The 23,429-nt window shown below is 42.6% G+C and overlaps 1 protein-coding gene across 2 annotated transcripts in view; it reads right to left on the bottom strand.

The window, feature by feature from the left end:
• The window catches only part of MCM3AP (minichromosome maintenance complex component 3 associated protein), a 69,266-nt gene that overhangs the window by 19,660 nt on the left and 26,177 nt on the right, over positions 1-23,429 (bottom strand). For both annotated transcript variants that reach the window (XM_075934166.2, XM_075934167.2), the window contains exons 12-21: positions 21,395-21,636; positions 20,343-20,533; positions 18,387-18,487; positions 14,892-15,023; positions 10,758-10,871; positions 8,842-8,994; positions 3,709-3,906; positions 3,282-3,350; positions 1,386-1,520; positions 447-600 (exon numbers count right to left, since the gene is read on the bottom strand). In XM_075934166.2, coding sequence (XP_075790281.1) covers positions 447-600; positions 1,386-1,520; positions 3,282-3,350; positions 3,709-3,906; positions 8,842-8,994; positions 10,758-10,871; positions 14,892-15,023; positions 18,387-18,487; positions 20,343-20,533; positions 21,395-21,636 — 1,489 coding nt within the window. The remainder of the gene's footprint in view (positions 1-446; positions 601-1,385; positions 1,521-3,281; positions 3,351-3,708; positions 3,907-8,841; positions 8,995-10,757; positions 10,872-14,891; positions 15,024-18,386; positions 18,488-20,342; positions 20,534-21,394; positions 21,637-23,429) is intronic.

The following is a 23,429-nucleotide window of genomic DNA, read 5'->3' as shown; positions in this document are numbered from 1 at the left end:
TAATCTTTTGGTGCTGTCTACACAGCAAGAAGATGGGGGGAAAACACTCTTCCTTCGATTTCCCCAACTCCTCATAAAATGAGGGTTACAGGAGTCAGAGTAAGAAGTCCTCCAGCTCGCCATTATTTCGAAATAATGGCTTGCAGTGTAGACGTGCTCTTCGTTATTTCAGAATAACTGATGTTATTCCAGAATAACGCTGCTGTGGAGACATACCCTCAGGGTATGTCAAAAGAAAAAATAAAAACTGACTTTTGCTAAGATGGACTCTAAAGGTTTGAATACAGTTAAAATAATTAAATTTTGAGACCACTGACTGGTACAAATTTGTCAACGGTGATGAACTTGCAGACGACACCACACAGAGATAGCCTTGGCAAAACATTCCTTAGCATCAGAGATGAGACTGGGGAGCAATGCACAGCTAACAGACTACCCTTATGTACCTTTATACACACGTTGACACAAACAGCTCGATCTCCTTGCATACCAACAGAGTTCAACAATGAAAGTGTCTGGACTCTCTGCTCTGGGTTGGAAATCATATCTTCTGATCTTTTATCTCCCATAAATTTGGTTTTCAACCAGTCTGCTAGTACTCTGTGAACAAAAAAGGAACCATCTTTTTCATTTGATATTATAGGTGGCACTGTCAGCAAAGGTTATTGTTAAGCGATTATGTTCCATTATAAACCCCAATTTAAAATTGTTTAGAACGTTGCCAAAGTTTAACTATTTCAGCTAAAGCTTTCTATGCTAGATGTCTGCCTTACATTGTTTGTTCATTCCTGCAAGCAAAATGGCTTGTTTCTGTGAATGAAAATAAGGGAAAATGGGTAGTTTTGCCAACTTTAAGTTTAGCCAAGAGATAGTTCTGGGGGTCCCCAGGAAAATCCATTCAGATTGATCTCAGTTATAACCCTCTGGAAAATGCCATTTGGAGATGATCAGTTGACGTTTTTGGAAGCTTGCTACTAAAATCTCCAAGTGTTCCTTCCACAATAAGCGTACTCCAACCCCGCACCAGCTTCAATGAGCATCCTCATAAGCTCCACTCATTCTCCTCAACGGGAAGTGCACAGCTAGTGGTCAAGAAGGGGCACAGGCTCAGCAGCACTGCTCTCTACCACCTTAGACCTAGAGCAAAGTGTGCTCGTCTGGGAACCAGGTGCCTTCCCTGGCTGCTGATAATTCTGTATACTTTACTGCACTGACTGAACATAGCCTCTCACCTCTATCTCTTTCACCCATTTGCTCGGTCATTCATTGCCTTTCTTTCTACCCAGGACACAAGGACATGGAGACTTGGATTTCAGTGACATTTCCAACTCTTTCATACTGTCTGTATGACATGCACAGGAATGCTGATTGGTTCCTTTGTTTACCTGCTGGAATCCTCTGTTGGACTTCCTTCATAACTTGGCAACACCAAGAGCACCTTCCAAAATATGTGTTCTCGCTGAAATGGAATATTTTCAATGATCAGTGAAGGTAGATCCAGGGGAGTCCATGCTGCATCACTTAAAAGAGAGTGAAAAGTTTATGAAAAATAAGTACCAGTCAATATCTTTAACTTTTTAAATCAGTCTTTCTTTTCACCCTAACCTAGGTTTAAAAAAAGATTTTTGTTTTATTCTGTTTATTCCCTTGGAAACTCTTGGCATCAGCCACTTTTGGAACACACGGCACTGAGCAAAACCATCAATCTGACCACATATGGCTATTCTCATGTTCTGGAAAGGTCAGAGTGGCTGTCTGTGCACCTGCATGCTAAAGCAAGCAACATTTTGAAGCTGTGAACACAGACAACAGACTTTGAATCAATGAATGCAGTAAGTCTGATTTGTCAAGAGCTAATGTAAATGATTTCTTAAAACTTTTAGCTTTCCACAAGGAGTTAAATGTAGAGTCAAAAATAGGAAGTCTAAAGTTAGACCTACAGGACTAGATATGAAGCCGATGTAAATTGCCATAGCTCAGCTGACTTCAAGAGCTACACTGATTTACACTGGCAGAGGATCTGGCCTGAGAGATGTGTCTTGGTTTGTGGGATCACATGCACATTCCTTCTCTCTCCCTCATCTGCCTGACTACTCTGGTTTTGTAGAGGTCAGGGATTGACGTTCATGAGAAGGCTGTGCAGGTTTAGATAATATAATAAATTAGATTCTTTTGACATATTTTTAGACAACATTGAGCAAACTGGATGTTAATTTATGGCATGTTTCCAGGAATAAGCTAAGCAGCCTTTAAACTCACTGATCCAACTTTTGAGCATCCTACCAAAATTTTGTATTTATCATTTGTCAATTCCTCAGAACATTTCAGATTTCGACACATCAAATTGCCTGAAATTTCATGAGTGATTTATTTGCAAAAGAAAATTTTTTTTGATAAGTTGTGGTGCTAACTGGACAAGATTTTGTGATTGTTCAAAATGTCATTTACTAATTAGCAAAAGTTTCCTAGCTTTTTTGCCATGTCTCAGATCTGCTTACAAACTCCAACTTGATTCATTCTGTCCCCCTCAACAAGGATGAAAGCTTTTATTTTTGTCCACTTTCTTCAATTAGTTTGGGAATTACTGAATTATCTTTTATCAACGAGAGGGACACATCACAGAGTTCATGAATCCTACTTTATATACATCGAAGTTACAGATGTCTGCACACTGATGACTACTTAAAATTTCCACACAGACCCACAGGGATCATGGTTTCACACTTGTAAGTGCTCTCTTTTTTGTTGGTTTCTCTCTGCTCTGAGCAGTATTGTCTCCAGTGACACCAGGTTTCTAGACACCAAACTCAAGAAGAAGTGGCCTCATAAAACTCGGGAAATTCTGTCCACCTCCTCTACAATCCTCATTACTGTTTGACCTTCAGCTATGGTCTTGAGATCACTATTCTCTCACAGAGAAGTCTAGCATTTAAACTACAGTCTGAGCCCACTGAAGACAAAGATCTGATCATCTTCTGCACTTACGTTACAGGCCATAGATCATATCTCACTTAATGTTCTCTGCATATGAGCCACACTAGATTCTGTCCCATGTGCCACTCAACACTTTCCCAGTACTAGTCAGACACTGCAGTCAATAGGTGCAGAAGATCATGGTTCTCACTTTTTGGAGGATCCACCCTTCACTTAGGCTAAGTGACATATTCATAGGCATTAGTCTGAAAAGGCTGTTGGAGTTCAATACACCACCCTGCACCAACATTTCATGAGCAATCAGCATCTTGGTGCAAAGGTAGCTTTAATGAAACCCCCTAACTTACCATAACAACTGCTGGTAAAAGTACTGAACTCTCATTTGATGCTTTGTCCTGTTTCTTAGCCACCTTAACCTGGAAACAAAGAAAGTCTGGTCAGGGTGAATCCCCCATATCACACATGTAGGTCTGCAACAGCTATGGGTGCTCATCTGAGCACCAAGCAAGCCAGACAAACACTTAGAAGACCTACTATAATGGAAGAGCAAAGTAAAATTCTTTCTGGGTTTCACTTTGTTTCTTGTACATATCTGAGTACAATGTGTACTGACAGTGTCTTTTTTGTGAAGGTTCTTCATTGGACAAAGGGTATAAGAAAATGTGTGTTTAAAACAAAATTTATGTTGTCAGAAAACTATGATCATGTGAAATTATTTTTAACTTATCTTTTGAAACTGACTAGACTTCAGCTTAGAGGTGAGAACACTCATACCTGGTGCAAGAGATTCCTAGTTGTCCTGCATGTCCCAAGTTTACAATTCTCTTAGTTAGGTTCTCCTTAGCAATAGGACACTCTGCACTGGGGGATAATGCTTTCAGTTTGTTTTTTGGATCCACACAACAGGGAGCTGCTGGAAACGCCCTCATTTGATGCTTCAGCTTCTTCCGCGCCGCTACCACTTCCCTCCATCTTGAAAAGATAAAATTCATGTATGTTATATTAGTTAACTCTCACATTTTCACAGATTTCATATTCAGAATTATTCTTCATTTTTAACTTCCTGCAGCTACTTTGGGGCCTTACTTTAGCAGTCAGGAAAGGAGAGATCACTTACCTTACAGTACTCTGAGTTCGAGATGTTTGCCCCATGTGCCTGTGAGCTCTTGGTTGGAGACTGCAAAGTGTAAGAAGTGGGAGTGCACCAATCAGGATGTGGAGGGGCCAGAGTCAGAGCAGGGGGTGAGGTGCTACAGTCAGGACAGGGTGTGGGAAGTGCAAGACTCAAGGGCAGGGGACTGGGAGGCCGCTGGGGGGAGGAGTTTACCAGGGCCGCCCATGACGGCAAGGCTGGTGCTACTCTGGCAGCAGCTCCCCCAGGGGACTGGGGCTGCACTGTTCAGCCATTAGCTCTTCCTGAATTGCTGGGGCTGCACTCCCAAGTTGGTGGCTCCCCCCGGGGGGCCAAGTCTGGCCCCAGACTTCAGCTCTACTCATGCCCTGCAGCTAGTTTGAGAGGGGCAGGGCTCCAGGGGCTGACCCTGGCCTCTAGCTACCCCCATCACCTTGCAGTTGGTCTTGGAGGGTGAGGAGCGACAGCAGCCCCCTTGCCCTGCAGTTGATCTGGGTGGCAGGACTCTGGGAGCCAGCTCCAGTTGCCTCTCGCCTGCAGCTGTCTAGGTCCAGGTGTCTCCTCAGGAGGGGGCAGAGTTCCCCGCCCCAGACTCTCTATGAGGGGAGCCATAGCATGTTGCCTGGCTTGGGTGTGGTCCGGGGAGAGCCCCCAACTAGCAGGCCTCTCCTCCACCCCATCTGGCACTTCTTGGGGCAGAGGGGGACCCTTACTTGGTCCAGTGGCCAGCCACATGGAATCCCATTTCCAGCTGGCCACTTTCCTGCTGGTGCGGCTTGCACCGGTCGTCACTCTGCAGAACAGCTGTCCTGCATGCTTGATGCCCCCAATGGTCACTCAGCAGTATCACTGTCCTCTGATCAGCCCCCTCCCTTTCCATGTTATGGAAAACAGTCCCATTCCAGGCACTTCCCACTTTCCTGACACAACCAAACTCTGGCCTTGCTTTGATTTATGTTAAGAGGAAGCTGCTTAACAAATTTGGTGGTCCTAGCTCTTACTGTTTAGGAATTATTGAACAGATGGACGCACTCAAAGGCAGACATACACAAACTCTCTAAAATATAGAGAATCACCTAGGTTTTTTGTTTGTACTGGTGGTGCACATCACCTTGATATTGATGCTGCATGTAACAAAATTAATTCTGCACATGGATAGAAAAAATTAGAGGGAACCTTGGTAGGGAGTCCACCTCTAGGCTGAGAATGCTGTCTTCAGAGTGGTCCCTGAGTTAGGATTGGGACAGGTGAGGTGGATGATGCAGCTTCATGAACTTGCTTGTATAGCCATGCTGAATGACATTCAAGACTCACTTTTCCATAACCACACCCCAAGCTGAGAAAAGGAGTGCTTGGTTCCCCTCCAAAGATGGTGGACTGGATATACAGCAGGAATCAAAATGATTGAATCCTCTCTAGTGGCACTCAGAAATATTGCTTCGGAGAGCACGACAAGTGAGAAGATGAAGACTGTGAAGGCAGGCCAGGAGGCAGAATTGTGGGGTTTTCTGGCACTTACAAAGAGGCTTGTATGGCCTCTGCTGGAAGAACTAGCGAGTGCTGAATCACCACACCAGCAGATGGCAGTAGAACATTCACTGGGGTGCTGATGCATTGATACCCAGTGATCTCAGTATGGCCCTGGAGTTCTTGAGGGACTGGCTGGATGCATTGGTTTTCTGATTAAACAGGTGTGGCTCACTGAAAAGATCTTTAATGGCATCCTACGCTTCTCAGGAAAAAAGAGATAAGTCATCACAAATCTTGTTGCATGGCAACTCCTATGCCACTGACCAATTGAAGAACTGTTCTAGCCACCAGCTTGCCCTCATCCAACAAAGACTGGAAACAAGCCTGATACTGCCAAGGCAGTTTGTCAGCAAAGTCCTCTCATAAGCCATAGTTTATGAATTCATATGTGGCCAATGAGACCTGGTAATTTAAAAATCAGAATTAGAAACTTTCAGAAGAAAAGACCTTACGGCACAGAAGATCCAAGTGCTTTATTTCCTTATCTATGAGAGTAGATTGAGGGTTTTGCTGTCTGAAGGGCTCTGCTGCAGCCTGCATCAAGACAGAATTGGGCAGAGGGTGTGGAAAAAAAACCAAAACCCTCCTACCTCTGGGCTAGTACAAAGCTTCTCTTTTCATCATCTGGGGACAGGGAGGTGTGCAAACAGCTAGGGTATACCAAAATGTTCAAGCTGGATGAAGAATAGCATTGCTGATCTGAGGACAACACTGCCCATTACACCAAGGAGTGAGAAATGTCCACAAGTGGACGCTGCTTGTCCTGCACTTCCTCCAGTGGAATATAGGGGCATAGAAGTGTACACACAGGGCCCCTCCTCCCACACCTGTATCAGAAGTAGCAGCATGACATAGGAGAAGGAGGAGAAGCAGGAGATTCTGTGCATGGGAAGCAGGCTTTTAAGCCAGTTCCCCATGGGCACTGGTTCCTGGGGAGACATCTGCCCTCCCCACCGTGCTGTTGCTGTTGGGGGGAAGCATGGCAGGCAGCTTCCCGGGAGTCACCCTCCCACCATGTAAACATGTAAGCACTAACATTTTCATGCACATGTAATCAATTTGTGGTAGTAGTGCACATGCTGTAGCCATCTTGCGCTGCTCTGCTGGTTACATAGCAGTTTGCAGCCAACCATTTCCCTGTTCCTTCAGAAATTCCGAAGTAGAGGTAAGGGGGGAGGGCAGTGGAGCACTCACAGGGACAACCATCTGGAAGAATCTCAGTTATTGTACAAGGTAACGGTCTCCTCTTCTTTGAAAATGTCCCCTAGGGTACTCTACTTTAGGTGACTGTTGAGCAGTGCCTCTATATGGAGGGGAGGGCTTAGAAGTTGGACTAGTGACAACAGATAACACCATAAGTCCGAAGAGAGCATCTGATGCTGACCGATGTTCTAAAGCAGGGCTACTCGACTTTGGAAGCCCCGGGGGCCAGAATGATACTCACAGCACATGCCGAGGGCCGCAACTTAAATGTGGTTCCATAGACATGAAAGTGTATATGCAAATAGCTTCTTTTACACCGACGGGCCTGAATACAAAGCACTTCCCACAATGCCCCGGCTCCCCCTCCGTGGGGGCCGTATTCTCAGTGGAGGCCATGTTCAAATGATCCCAGCTGCGGGCCGCATGTTGAGCCCCACGTAAACCCAAACCATACCATGGGCCTCAAACAAATGGGCTATGGGCCACATGTGGCCCACGGGCTGCATATTGGGTAGCCTTGTTTTAAAGCATAGTGTTTAGTGAAAGCAGGGACTACTTTGTAGCTACCAAGTAGCTACTCTGCAAATATCAGTGCTGGGTCACAGATGCTGCCAATGCTCCGGAAGAGCGCGTGCAAACTCCCAGTGAAGGTTGGAGAAAGTTGTTTTGGTAGCTCTAATGGATACACCTTGATGTGTATTTGCATAATCTCCCATTGAACATTCTGCATAGTCTAGGTGATTTTCTAAATGTTTCTGTTCTTTCAATATAGAAAGCTAATGCTCTACAAACATCCAATATGGGGAGCGAGAGCTCCTTCCCATCTGCACGTGGCTTATAGGTAAGTAAATAAGTTGGTTTAAAAGAAAGGGGAAAGTGACTCTGGGTATGAACTTGGGATGTGGTCGTAGGGTTACTTTATCTTTAAAGAATGTTGTGTAAGGTGAGTGTGCCATTAGGGCACCTAATTCTCCCACCATCCAGTGGATCTGATGACAATGAGGAACACCACCTTCTTGGGTAAGTACAACAAAGATTGAGTTGCAAGATTTTCAAACAGCTTTCCCTTGCATCTGCATAGAACAAGGTTTAAGCTCTACATTGGTGTAAGGTTTTTTAATATGGGAAAAGTGTTTTCAGCACCTTTAAGCAAGTGTTTAGTTGTCAAATCAGCAAATACAGTAACTCCATCCCCCTTGTCATGGAACGAGGTAATAGCAGCCAAGTGTACTCTGATGGAGTTTGTAGATAAAAAAAATCGGGGCTAAGTCCTCGTACATAGTCTAGCATCCTCAGTAGGGAGGACAACTCTGACAAGATGTGTTGATCTTGACACCAGATACAAAATCATTTGCATCTTATGGATATATAAGTCTTTCCTGTACTTATTCTCCAATTGTTCCGTAATATATCTTTTACTTCCTCAAACCAGGCGTTCTTGACCCCCAGTCAGACATGGAGTAACCAGGCCTTAAGGTGGAGTACGGTGAGGCTGCTGTGATGGACAGTTCTTGCATCTTGTGACAGAAGGTGAAGTACTAAGAGAAGGGTCTGAGGCAGTTTCACTGCCATCCGACAAGTACTGAAAACATGTTTCGCTGAGCCATGTGGACACTATAATAATGATCTTGGATTTGTCCTGATTAATCCTGTGAATGATTCATCAGTTGTGCCTCCCATTTCTAATCAGATTGTACCTTTAGATAAATATTCCCCTTAAATTTACTCTTGTGTTTGTGTACCATTTCGTATATAATCCATTTAATTGCTTTTCTCTGGATTATCAACCATCTTCCATCTTGATGAAAAGAGTCTTATAAACATTACCAGGAAAGTAAAAGCCTTTAACTATTTTTAAGGAATTATACACTCTACAAGGACTAAAGGAACTGTTCCATCTTCTCTGTCTAGAAAGCACTTAGTAGGGACTACCAGAAACGAACACTATGTATTTTTATTAGCAAATGTCACTACTGATCTTGTTAGAGGCCACTTAATGGTCTTATCAAAAACAGGGTGCATAGTATGGTTTGACAACTCACCGCTGCAGATATTTGCAGAAACACTGGAGCTCTTGGAGGGTCTCCTTAGCACTCTGGAAAATCTCCTCTTCCATAAACAGCTGCATTACATTAGCACAGACTTCCTCTGAACAACGGGCAATGCGGGCTTTACGGTCTCTTTCCAAAGCATACCTGATACAGAATGAAACAAAATGAGATTCCAAGGCAGAAATGCCCACTAAGCAACACACTTGAGTAAATGCTAAAAACAGTTCTAGTATACAAGGTAGATATTTACAGCACAGGTAAGTAATCATTTTAAATATGACAGCCACAAGATTTCTAAACCACTATACTTCTAAGTTTTTCCTTTGAAAACAAAAGCATAAGTCTCTCTTATCTAGGGTGTGTGTCTAGACTACAGGGTTTTGTCGACAAAAGTGGATTCAAGATTCGATGTATCCAGATGTTACAAGTAAAAAGCATATGATTCATAACGAATGCACAACATATGATTCATAAAGAATGCACAACATCCACAGATGGCAGATTTTTATGACACATCTGCAATCAGATTTGCCAATCTAGGATTGGCTTAGTTGCTCACCAACAGCATCATAGAAGATGAGATCCATTTATCAACGGCTAAGTCCATCATCATCATTAATTACATCTAGCGAAAGTTAGCTTCTTTATTGGATAGAGAGATTGCTACTGACAGATACAAAACATTCAAAATTTACTAGAAGCTGAACATGCATTTTCCTCTGGTACATGGCCACCCTTTGCCCTCACCCTGCACTTGCTTTCTACAGAAGTCTAGCTTCAGATGTAATTACATACACACCACAAAGATACAGACCAAAGGCACTTAGGGTATGTCTACACTGCCACCCTAGTTCGAACTAAGGTGGCTAATGTAGGCATTTGAACTTGGAAATGAAGCCCGGGATTTAAATATCCCGGGCTTCATTTGCATGTTCCCAGGCAGGCGCCATTTTTAAATGCCCGTAGTTCGAACTACCTGCCCATGGCTACACGCGGCATGGACTAGGTAGTTCGAATTAAAGCTCTTAATTTGAACTACCGTTATTCCTCCTGCAAGGAGGTTTAACAGTAGTTCGAATTAGGAGCTTTAATTCAAACTACCTAGTCCGTGCCGGGTGTAGCCGCGGGCAGATAGTTCGAACTACGGGCATTTAAAAATGGCGCCTGCCTGGGAACATGCAAATGAAGCCCAAATCCCGGGGTTCATTTGCAAGTTCAAATGCCTACATTAGCCAGCCTAGTTTGAACTAGGGTGGCACAGTGTAGACATACCCTAACTGAGCTCCAGTCTGGAGTTGCATAAACTACCTCTAACGTTTCCTTTGAGACTGCTATTGAACAATCACAAGGGAAAGCAAGCCAATGGCAGCCAAGTTCTTTCTGGATCAATTCCAGTAGCAAAGAAGAAAGAATCAGTGCTGCAGCAGTAAGGGACAGTGCCTTCCCTTGCAGATCTAAGAGGCTCAATCTTCCTTTCTCCTGAATGTTAATTGATCCAGGAAGTCTGTATCAAAGATTTGACATCCTAGCCCCCAGTTAAAGATTTGAGAGTTAACGATATATAATATTTTTAAAAATTCCAAACTTCCCAATATGTCACTAAAAAGTAAAAAGGATGAGCCTTCATGTTTTCCATATCCCTTTGCAGATATTTAAACATACAATAGATTTTTTTTTATTATTTTTTTAGAACCTACTGATGAACTAAATTGTGCACAGTGAATTGTTTGAAAATTTAACCAACTGATGTCTTTTACAATTCACCATGTATTGGGTCCAACAAAAAGAGCAGCGAGATGTCCGCCACTGCTTGCCAGAGTCTTGCTTTCTCAGGAAAGAAGGTGTATTATGCAGGCATTGTGTTATACACCATACTGTTCATTCTACATAGCTAATATCACACTTACTTTAATTCACTAGCCGAAATTTCTTGAATACCTTCCTTTAGTACTTCTTCTGTCAGCTCCGCACCCAGTGATTGGCTCAACTGTTTTATCAACTGTTCTCTTTCCTGCTTCTGTCTAAAGGATGAAAACAAATTACACACAAGTAAGGACTGGCGAAACCTGTTTGATGATCTGTAACACGTACGTGCCACATCTACACCACTGATGATTGAGACACAGAATTAACCTCCATGTTGTTTAGTTGAATTTTTCATGATTTACTTTCTGTAAGCAGAAGGCAAACCTTCTGCAGCATGACCAGCTTTGCGGGAGTGAGACCTATTCTCCCCTACCGACTGATCAAGAGACTGCCTCTTACAATACTTCACGGGAGATGACTGCTAAGCTACTGATAGGACAGTTGGCAGTGTGAGAGATAAGGGGTTGCAATCCTTTTCAGCCCCTACAAGCCAGAAAGGAGGAGGAAGGTGCAGCCCAGTTTTCAGGGTCCAGTTTCACACTCAGTGGCATGTGGAGGCAGGGGACAACTCCTGCTGCATATCCACCCAGTGTGTTCTAGAGGGAGAAGACATATAATATATGGACAAGATGAAAATTGTCTGTACTGTTCTATGAATTACTGTAGGCTGGTTTCTTTATGGGAATGTTTATTCTACAAATGTATAAAACAAAATAATTAAGAGGTAACTATAGATACGTTAACCAGAAAAGGAGTGCCAGTACATCCCAACGTACTTGGCAAGACCGTTGCTCTGTTATTTTTGTCAAGGATAGAAAGATGTGAAGGTCCCGAATAGGGATGTGAATGAGTAAACAAGTTAACTCGATACCCAATAAGCATCACCCTTGCCGGGTGATGAACATGGGGTTCATAGTGCTAGGAGAAGCAGCAGCTGGCACCAAGAGATTCTACCTACACAATTCTTCTCACGCTCTTTGCTACATAGCAGAGAAAGAGCTAACACAATCCTGGGAAATTTTACACATCTGTAACAATATAGTTTTTCTGTAGCCATATTGGAAAGCATGTAGCCATATTGGAAGGCCTAAACTAAAGCCTTCCTCTGCAGCCAGACTGAAGAGCAGCAGTCATTAGCTGTAAAGCCCAGAGTCGCATACTCATATTCCATCTAAATTGCATTAAAATAGTGTGAAACTAGGCTCTGAGAAGGGGATCTTGTCCTAACGGCCCCTACTGTCACCAGATAAAGAAATCAAAATGGGTAAAGAAATGTTAATTAGCTAACAGCATTTCATCTGGAAAAACTGCTTATCAATAGTTGTGGAATCCTCATTATATGATTATTGTCCTCACTTTCTTATTGTTTGTCTGTGATATCTCACTCTGGTTTGTAACTGTTTCTGTCCACTGTATAATTAATTTTGTTAGGTGTAAATCAACTAAGGTGGTTGGGTCTGATGGGCTAGGTAATTCTGTTACAATATGTTATGATTGGTTGGTAAAATTATACTAAAATAATTAGTTATAGTATAGCTAAGCAGGACTCAAGTTTTGCTATATAAACTGGAGTCCAAAGCTATATCTAGATTATATCCCTCTGTCGACAGAGGAATATAAATGAGGCACTTTGAAAGTGCAAATGACGCAGGGATTTAAATATCCTGCGCTTCATTTGCATAATCACATCATGGCGCTCTTTTGAACAAGTGCCATTTCAAAAGTAAAACCACAGTCTAGACGCGGTTCTTTCGAAAATGGCAGGCTTTTTCAAAAGATCCTGTACTCCTCTAGACTGTGGTTTTACTTCAGAAATGGCGCTTGTTCAAAAGAGCGCCATGCCGCGATTATACAAATGAAGTACAGGATACTGAAATCCCCACTTCATTTGCACTTTGGAAGTGCCTCATTTACATCCCTCTGTCGACAGAGGGATGTAATCTAGACATAGTCCAAGAAGAAGACAAGCAAGCAGAAGTGAAAGAAGGAAAAAGCAAAAGAAAGAAGGAAAAGGAAAGAAAAAGGAACACTAAGAAGGAAGAGGGAAGACATAGAAGAACTACTCACCTCCAAGACACAGCCTAAGACCAGAGCAGCCAGACTCCTCTGCACAACCGTGATGTGGAGCAGCTAAGATCTAGAGAGACTTATCTTGCCTGGCCAGTAGGAGAAGTCTGCCTGCCTTTATCAGAATTCGTGAGCATGACATAGTGTGCTTAGCATGTGTATTCTGTTTGCTTGGGAATTGTCAATAAATAGAGAATAAGAATATTACTGTGTAAGGCTCCTCCAGTGGCAAAATATCCTGCAAACCGTCAAGAAGTTACGCCCTGAGCCTTAGGAATTGGGTAAGGGTGGGTGTGTAAATTAACAGAGTTACACCCTGAGCCCTAGGAACTGGGTAAAGGTGTGTGTTCCTAAAGTGTGGAAGGGATAGAGAAATTTGCGCAGGTAACACTCCAAGAAGAAAGATCACTGACAGTATTTAACAGACAAGACAGTGACACTACTGCTGGAAGTCTATGTGCAACCTCCTTGCCCAGTAAGATGCTCAGGGGTCCTAGTCAAATAAATAACCTTTGAAATAGATAACGACTGCCTGTGAATTCAAATCAAGGCAGTGACTGAGGCTCAGACTGAGAGGAAGAGGTTGCAGGAGTACACATTAGGTTGCTCTGTCCTGTCGTAAGGCTGAAGAAATGACTAGGACAATCAGGACCCAACTAAATTTTCAAGGAAGGTTTAAGGAATATGCAGATAGGGTTTCTGTTCTTTAACCTCATCCTCTCTGTTTATTCCATTCCATAGTAGTCACAGGCTCACCAGAAAGTCAGTTATAGGTTACAAATATAGCTGGATCTGCTCAGGGAACTCACATGGGGCGGAGATGTTGTGTCCTTCAGACCCAGTCTCAGACTGGGGTGAGGTGTGGGGTACCGTGCTTAGCCCTGTCACTTGGAAGCGTTGCACATGGAATGTCATAATGAGAGGGCAAAGGTACAGCTCACCCTGTGCCTTGGTAGCCATATTCTTAACTTTGGGTGTCATTATTAAGTATCACTCTAATTCAATCAGTTTTAAATAAATATAATATAATAACCTTATAAAAAAAGATTTTACAATTTACAACTGAAATATATGAATATATTAGAGAATACTTAAAGAGAAAAATACACACTCCTAGGTAAATTTAGGCCTTTTAACATAAAGAAGCCATCTGAGTACCAACCATCCTGCGACTTGATTCATGCTAACAACCTGAAAGTAAGGGCAAGTACAGGTTGGACCTTCCTGGTCCAGAATGAGGGGCTTTGCCAGACCAGGGGAGGGCCTCCGTTATTGACCTCCCATGCCTCCCACACCTCCCTAATGCTGGCTGCTTCCAACCTCTAGCTGGCCCCAATGGTCCTGAACTCAGTCTCCAGCACCAGCCCCCCTGCCACCAGCCCAGCAGGGGCTCCCTAGGGCCAGAGCTCCCTGACCGCTGGGGCCAAAGCTCCCTGCTGTGCCGCCTGCCCCCTGGCATGGGGCTCACACTGAACTGCCTGCCAAGGGGCTCCCACCAAGTTGCTGGTCCCCCGATGCACTCCCAGCTTTGCTGCCAGACTTCCCTATCCCTGGGCTCAGTGGTCCAGCAACATCTGTCATCTGGATGTTGCCAGACCAGAGAGTCTCAGTTTAGGGAGGTACAACCGGTACGCCTATTACTAGGGATGTTAAGAAGAAAAATTGTGTTGACTACACAATTAATTGATACGGGCTAACACTCAGTCCTGGCTCCGTCAACTACTCATGCTGCAGCTGTGCACTGAAAGTAATTTAGGAGCCAAGTGGGCAGGTTGCCTGGCTCCTAAAGTACGTTTTTTGCAGAGCTACAGCGAGGGTAGCTTCTGGGACACGACACAAACCGGGACTAAGCAAGGCTGCCTGCCCACCTGGCTCCAAAATTACTTCCCCTGCAAAGCCACAGAAGGGATAGCTCCAGGAACCAGGCGCTAACCAGGACTGAACCATGCAGCCCTCTAAAAAAATTTGCTTTTGCTTATTGGTTCACCGTTTAATTGTCTGCACTATTGCATCCCTACCTATTACCAGTTCATTGAAAAATCCAGTCCCTCAAGTTTTCACCTGTTCATCTTACATATAATTCATTGATAAGAACCAAGACTACTCACTTCTCTTCTTCTGCTCTGCGTTTTTCCTCTTTGACTCGCTCTCTTTCTACACTGACCACATCTGCTGCGACTTGCCTGAGAATCTCCATCATCACTTCAGTCAAGAGCTCCTCCATGGTGGCATCAGAGGCACTACATAAAGAAAGGCAGCAGGTTTTGTGTTTTTCATTTCTATTAATAACATACTTCAGCTCAAACCCATTCTTACTCCCTAAATCTATTTATATCAGGCATATCAAAGACAATCCACTCAATGACTCTCCATCCAAGAGGCAACTCAGTGATCCACATTCTTGGCTACTATATATCAGCTGCAATTTATGACTTGACAGCCTACAATAACAAGGGTGGCAAGAAGTAAGGATCAGTGTTCCTTCTAAGCTGTGAACTTGTGCGGCCACTCAGGAGAAATTCAAATGCTGCTCGGCTGATTAGCAGAGCACCCACAACTAGGTTTTTGGTTTCTATTGGTGGGGTACATTTGCATATGCCTTGGTGCACATAAACTATTATTCTGAACATGGATGGAGATGATTAGAGGTAACTCTGATAAAGACTAGTGGATTTTCCGTAATAAAATGATTTATGGTAAGAAAACGTCTCTTTCACCCTTAAGGATTTCGTGATGGTGGAACTTAAGTTCTGTCTTAACTAAGACTGTGTCAATGTTTAAAAGACAACTACTGTAAATGCTCTAAAACCCACATGCTAATTTCGATTGTCTTGAATTATGCTGTGCCTCATTAAAATACAGGGTAGACCTAGTGGTCCAAATTTTGAAATAATGTGAGCAAGGTATTCCTATCATACTGCTATGACCCTAAGAACACCGCAGTGAGAGATGGCATACTCTTATGATATTTATCCAGAAGCGGCACTGAAATATCACTGAGAAACTAATCATCAATATACTTGCACGATGTAGGGACAGTTAACCCACATAGAGCTTCACAGATAAGCTGGAGATGTAACTAAAATGTGTTTCAATAAAGCATGTCGGGGGGATTGAGACACATTTTCTCCAAAGGAAAGAGGCCACTATCTCAAACCAAGAATGGCCAAATTCAATGGGCTATTCGTTTGTAATCAGAGGCTGCAGAAAAGTTATTCGCCAAATCTCACCAGCAGTGGAGGATCCAGCCTGGCGCCTATACCACACAGCAAAGAATCTACTCTAGGGAAGTTAACGGGTAACCGGTTAACTCATTACATGGTAAGCATCACCCTTACCAGGTAATGCTTCTGGGTAAGCTGTTAACCAGTGGCCTAGAGCAGCCTCCTGCCCAACATGCATACAAGACTGCTCCAGCCTGGCTGGATCTGCCACGCCGTGCCATGGGACACCCCAACCCTGCTGGACCCGCTACACCACAGCAGGGGGGCTGCTTCAACCAAGCCAGTCCCATTACACCACACCTTGGGGGGGGGGGGCGGGCCCTGCTCCAACCTGGCTGGGTTCACTGTGCCATGCTGCAGAGGGGAGCGGTCCCCCATCTGTGGGATCCCACTTAACCAGTGAGACTGAACATTTAACATTCCATTTATATGGTTAACTTATTAACCAGGATTTTACATCCCTCATTTACACCCAGCAGGGAAAAAGAACTTTTCCTGGGAGGCCTTTCAGAAGTTTATTGGTCTGTAGAGAGGAAGAGAACCCCTAATTTAACTTTCACCTAAGGAAACAAATGAACTAAGCACACAGGTCTGTGAAGGGTCGTAGCTAAATAGTTAGCCATACTGGAAGAAAAGTGGTGAGAGAAAACTTCTGTGAATAAACAACTAATTTGTTAGGTTATAGAGAAGTCTGAGAAGTTTATTATTATTTTTGTTTATTTGTAATAATTTCTATCTTTATTCCTTCTACCTGATACCACTCCAACTGTTCTGTTATTAATAAATTTATTTTACTTTTACTATGAACCAACTCTGTGCTTTAACTGAAGCAGAGAGTGTTCATGCTAGCTGAGATAATAAGATGCTTTGGAGTGTCTCCTTAAAGGAGCAGCCAGTTTGACAGGGTTTTGTGGGTACTACAATATAGAAAGGCTAAATATTGCTGGGAGATACCTCTAAGGAACTCAAAAATTGGGCGTTACCGGTGGCTACCTGCTATACATAGTTTGGACAGGCTGAAGAGCTGACTGGCAATTCAAGAGGTTAGTGTGTCAGGGGGCCAACACATCACTCCATAGAGGCAAAACTCTCGCTTTCTGAGGCTAAGGGGGATGATCCATATCTCATTTCTGGGAACCCCAGCAGATTGTCACTACAACCTCCCCAAAAAGGCATGTTTACAAAATCACCTGCTTCTGATAATCTTTTTGTCCACAGCTGGTGATTCAAATGCCACTTTGACCCTCCCCAAGCTAATCTCACCCACGCAGAATTTAGTGCATAGCGCCAGCTGCCACTTTCGGCAAGCAAGACTGAACCCCTAATATAGTTCACTATTCCAACACGAGAACATTCAAACACTGGTTTTGAAAACCCAGTTTGATGAAGAGATCCTGCAAGAAGACTTGAGTTTTCAAAAAGTGTAGTTCTTCTGTGCTTCCTCAACAAATAAGGGTGCACCAAAGAGACATTTGCTCACTAAGCAGCATGGACGTAACAGAACTGTAAATGGGGGGAAACCGGGCATCTTCCCTTCCAGCAACATATTTTTGAGGGGACAATAGTGGAAAACACAGTTCCCCTGCAGCTACAGAGGTAAACACTGGGGCCTATTACTAGTTTGCCCTGGGGTTGTAGCTTGACCCCGCCAAACTTCTTTCCCTACTTCCCATGGCTCCTAGAGACCATGAGGCAACAGAAAGGAGGACAAGTAGTGAAAGAACGGGACAAGTGCTAAAGAATTCCCTAAGGGCCCTTCACTAACAGATCAAAACAGAACCAACAGCTATTTCACAGAATACTAGGACTGGAAGGGACCGCGAGAGGTCATTGAGTCCAGTCCCCTGCCCCCATGGCAGGACCACAGAAAGAGCAGACTGGAATGGAAACACAGTAGCCTAGACAATATATGAAAGTTGTTCAGCAACCAAGAATTTTGATCAGTGATATACCTCTGTTACCTTGAATGGATGGAATTAACTCAATAGTCTTTTCCAGAGTAGCGCATAAGAGACTGCATATGAAAACCATGGTTTTTCAGTCAGCCTAATCACTTGGACCTTAAAACCATCATACTGCACAGTTTGGAAGGCCTATAAAGGTGCTTTTTTATTGTTAAATATACATCCAGGATACATTTCAGGAGAGAAAGTGTAATTTTCAAGCATGGGGAGGGAGCCAATACTGGCCCTATCAATCCTGACATTGTTGCTTTTAATAAAAATAGAATGAAAATATCCAGCTACTTGGGACACTTCCCCCTCCATAAAATAAATGAAAGCTTGAAGTCTTCATGCTACTTATTAGTAATGCACAGTGACACGGAGATGGGTACAGGCCCCTTAAATTGTCAATAATAGTAATAATAATTGCCTTTACCACACAGCTGCAGTTGCATATGCTGCTCCTGCCTTGACAATTTCTTTGCACTCTCCTTTGAGAACTTCATGCACCAGACTTTCCAACACTTCTGCAATGTCCTTAAAATACACACATAGGAGAAAATATTGAGAAACAATGTTTGATATTTACACAGGATTGCACACATGTGTAATTTTGAGGCAGGAATCTTTAGAATTTGTGAACTTATATGTTCACAAATACATAGTTAGAAAACCTATCTTTGTACTTCTAAAGAAAGGAAACAATATGGAAGTCAAGACAATATGGAACTCCACTTCGGCCTTTTTTTAGTTTCTTTCAATATAATGGAAGTGCAAAACATTAACTCCACCAAAAAAAGAAAAGCAATTCCCAAATTAAATCGGGAAAAAAACCCTGATTTTTCTTAGTATCTCAAATGTTTAATATTTTCAAGTATAATTTTTCATTCAAGGGTTAGTTTCAGTGGTAACATTAATAAAATCAATCTTATTTAATTAAATAGCAATTGTCATCTCAATGCATAGAGCCCTGCGTGGATATACAATTCTCTCCGCAGATGCAGATATCCACAGATAGAAAAATTAGTATCCACAGATCTGCAGGGCTCTACTCTCGAGAAACACAATGTCTAAATGAGAATAACATGATGCTGCCACTCACAGGAGCCAGTGCCCCATATTGGCAGCTCCTCCTGGCCATTTAGCTGTACTGACCGCAAGCAGGAGACATGGTTTGGGATAAGGCTAGGGGCAGAATAGAAGCATGGCTGGAAGGCGCTGATGGCATGAGATGCTGGCTCCTAGGAGCAGACGCACGATAGTCTCATTTAACTGCTGTGGCTCTTAAGAGAGGAGCCCCATGGATCAGAGGATACTCATTTCTATCAGCAGATATCCACATCAATGAATAGAAATTTGTATCCATGCAACCACATCTGAGGAAGAACAGGGCAATAGGACTATACCATGCAGTACTACACAACAGTTTAAGATACTCATTGAAGAACATCACCAAATCCAATTAAAACTGCAAGAGGATATGACGGCAAATAGTTTATAATCACCCAAACTGCTGTATGTCCATGACTGCAAGTCAACACCAATATCCTTGTGAAAAGGACCCCCCTGTCATAGGTCTCATCCAAAAAGGGACATGCTGCTGTTCTGGGGACTGATTTAGTAATTGATTCACTAAAATAAAGTGCCACCTCTGAAACAGTACTTGCTGCTCCTAGCAGAAAGAGGCAGCAAGCAAGTGTGGGGGAAGAGAAAGGGGTGCTTCTCTCCACAGCATTTCAAAGCAGCACTGCCACTTTGTAATGCCACGGGGAGCATGGAGCCAGGGGGGACTGCTTGAGTCCCCCACTAGCCCTGTGGTCCCCGCAGGCCTTTCACCTTTGAAGTATATCAACAGCCTTGGGCTGTTGATACACTTCCAAGGTGGAAGTGCCCTTATCGAATAATCAATGCAAATTACATTGACTATTTGATTAGCTAAATAATCAAAATTTTACATTCCTACTCTGAAAAACAATCAATAGTTTTTGCACCACTGCAAGTTTACATTAGAGGTTTCCCATCTAAACATTAGCCATACACAATCGTGGTTAGCCTTAGATATTTGACAGTCATAGTAGGAGGTAACATTTTCTGCATGACTCATCAGATATTCAGCTGCCATTATTAACTGGAACCAAATTTCCCCAAATGGCACAATGAAACTGAACCCAAGTTTCTCTCTACGAAAGTGCAGGATAATAATTCATTTAACCACCTAGATCTCTGGACCAGTAACTTTCTCTGGTCTCTTATCTTAATACAAAGATTCACAAACAGTGAAGACATTATCCGATTCCAGTATCAACAATTATGTCACAAAAGGACAACTGAAATTATACAGTCAATATGCATTTTTCCAGAGCTGGTTGTTTTTAGGAGCAATGTCTCTTACCATGTCTGTGTACCTAGGCAGAGGGTCTGAAGGTGGAAGCTCAGGCTGCACAACAGGCTGAAAGGGGGACTGTACAGCAGCAGGCAAAGATGCTGGAGGACGAGGGAACAGTGGAGGCAAAGGGTGAGCTGGAGGTTGGACTTGCATCACTGTCCCATCAGGCTCCATGCCCTTCTCTTCCGTCCTTCCTTCTACAGGAAAACATCAAAACCAAACAGCATCAGTCTGCGTAACTTAACTGACTGCAGTATTTTCTCTCAAAAGTTGGCATACTTGATAAACTGCATTAAATCAGAAAAATGAGCTCTTATGATGGCCCAGTGCACTGTAATAAATAGTAAACATTGGAGTTTGCATCAGATTACATGCTCTACTAACTGACAATTTATTTAGGATACAAAGACTATTTTAAAGACTAGGAAGGAATGAGCTTGAGAATTCCATGTGCACTCTAGTGTGCTGTATGCGCACTAAACACACAGCTTGTTTTAAGTGTTAATCAATATTTGCATTTTGTCCAACACAGCAGAGGTGTAAACTCAAAATATTTGAAACAAAATGCATTCACTTTAGAAATGGGCAAATAATTATAACATTTATTTAACTGGGCCTCACTTTCTACGTGCAACTTGTCTGCAAGGAGTTCATTTTATTCTTGAACCAAATCTCAGTTTATAAATGATTCACAAACATTTTGCTGCACATGTTCAGGACTGAAGGTTCTACTTTTGTTGGTTTGTTTCTGAATGGAAACAAGGTGTGGTTCCTACTCAATAACTGGCTGAGTGAAACATTTTAGATCAGGTTTCACTACAAATGCTCATGGTGGGTAGCCCAAAATTTGATTTCCATTAATACATTTGCTGTTTTGAGGACACAAATTTTGTTTGCTAGAATACAGGTGGAATGGAGACCCCTGAAGCAAGTTGTGGTTTCTATTTCATTTAACATCTATGCAAAATTCTCACAAAATGGGAAAAAGCAACAAACTTGAGAAGACATGAACTTTCTGGGCAGCATTTCAGATGCTGGCCTTGTCCACATGCTCTTACCTAGCACGTTCGCATGGGCTTTCTGGATACTGCTGGCTGGCTCCCCAGCAATACTCGCTCCTATGTACCTGTTCTGCCCACTGAAGCTACAGATAGGTACATGGCAAGTTACTGGAGGTAATGCTCCTCCATTTACAATTTCTCCAACAGATGCAGTTAGCTTCTGCTTAATAAACAATGATTTTCTTGGTTTGGGCAATCCTTCAGATTCCAGGAAAGCTAAGCGATTCAGCTCCACATATCTAGTGAAAAAAAAACCAAACACACAATCAACGAGTATCCCATACAAACCCAAGAGACAGGGAATGAGATAAAGCATTCAGATTTTTTATTATTCTGCTCTTCTTTCCACCCACCTAATTCCATAACAATTATAAAAAATACAATTAACTTCTCTGAAGATTATTTCTGTTTTGTTTCTCTTAAAAAGCTTAAAATATGACATAGGATGATAAACATAAAACAAGTCGTTTTAATGAAAGCCTTCCACTCTCAGAATATAAAAGTACTTTTTGCATTTATTACAGCAGATATTGACTGCAACTTCATTTTTCCCATTAGAGGAGATCTAGTCTCAGAAAAGACTAAAAAAGTCAAAGAAACTTTTCTACGAGGCTATACACTTATTACTTGGCCCAAACACAGTGTTTGAATTGTACTACATGCCACATGAAATGTCTTTCCCTTATCGCAGCTCAAAGAGGGCTTTAAAATGAAAAAAACAAAGCATATGCAACGCTGTGACAATTTCCAAATTCTAACTCAGTGAAAGCAGGGCTCAGATGGAGCAGGGTTGTATCAGGTTGGCAATTTAGTTCTCTTCATACTCCACTTCTGTTTTTTTTTTTTTTTTTAAGATTGTGGGAAATAAGAAGTCAATCTCAGCTTTCTTTAGAAAACAAAACTCTAGTTCTCATGGTGTTGTATATATTACAAAAGTTGCACTACAAATCCACTTGAATTTGAGCTAAGAACATTAGAACAGCCACCCTGGGTCAGACCAACTGTCCATCTAGCCCAGTATCCTGTCTGCCAGCAGTGGCCAATACCAGATGCCCCAAATGGAGGGAACACAACAGGGAAATCCTCACGAGATCCCTCCCCTGTCACCCATTTCCAGACAAACAGAGCCTGAGGACACCATTCCTACCCAGCCTGGCTAATAGCCATTGATGGACCTAACCCCCAGGAATCTATCTAGCTCTTTTTTTGAACTCTGTTAAAGTCCTAGCCTTCACCTCATCCTCTGGCAAGGAGATGCAAAGGTTGACTGTGTGCTGAGTGAAGAAAAACTTCCTTTTGTTTGTTTTAAACCTGCTGCCTATTAATTTCATTTTGTGACCCCCTGGTTCTTATATTGTAGGAATAAGTAAATAATTTTTCCTTACTCACTTTTTCTACACCAGTCACGATTTTATAGACCGCTATCCTATCTCCCCCCACCTAACAGGGTACGTCTACACTGCATTCCTCTTTCGGGAGAGGAATGCAAATGCAGCAGAGCGAAATGGCAAATGAAGCATGGATTTGAATTTCCCGAAATAAAAAATACTGCATAGACGCAGTTATTTCAAAAACAAACCCTTCTTTCAAAATAACCATTAAACCTCATTTTATAAGGAGTAAGGATTATTTCGAAAGAAGGGTTTGTTTTTTAAATAACCGCGTCTACGCAGCGTTTTTTATTTCAAAATAGGTTATTTCAAAAAAGCGGCTGGATGCAATTACGCAAATGAAGCATGGGAAATTCAAATCTGCACTTCATTTGCATTCCTCTCTCGAAAGAGGAATGCAGTGTAGACATACCCGTAGTCTCCTCTCTTAAGCTGAAAAGTCCAAATCTTTTTAATCTCTCTACATATGGGACCCATTCCAAACCCCTAATCATTTTTGTTGCCCTTTTCTGTATGCAGTATTCAAGATGTCGGTGTACCATAGTTTTATACAGAGGCAATAAGATATTTTCTCTCTCATTCTCTATCCCTTTAATTATTCCTAACATTCTATTTGCTTTTTTGACTGCTGCTGCACAGAG

This window comes from Pelodiscus sinensis, chromosome 7 (genome assembly GCF_052426305.1).
Source record: "Pelodiscus sinensis isolate ZL-2025 chromosome 7, ASM5242630v1, whole genome shotgun sequence".
NCBI lineage: Eukaryota > Metazoa > Chordata > Testudines > Trionychidae > Pelodiscus > Pelodiscus sinensis.
This window is presented reverse-complemented; position numbering and strand designations above follow the sequence as displayed.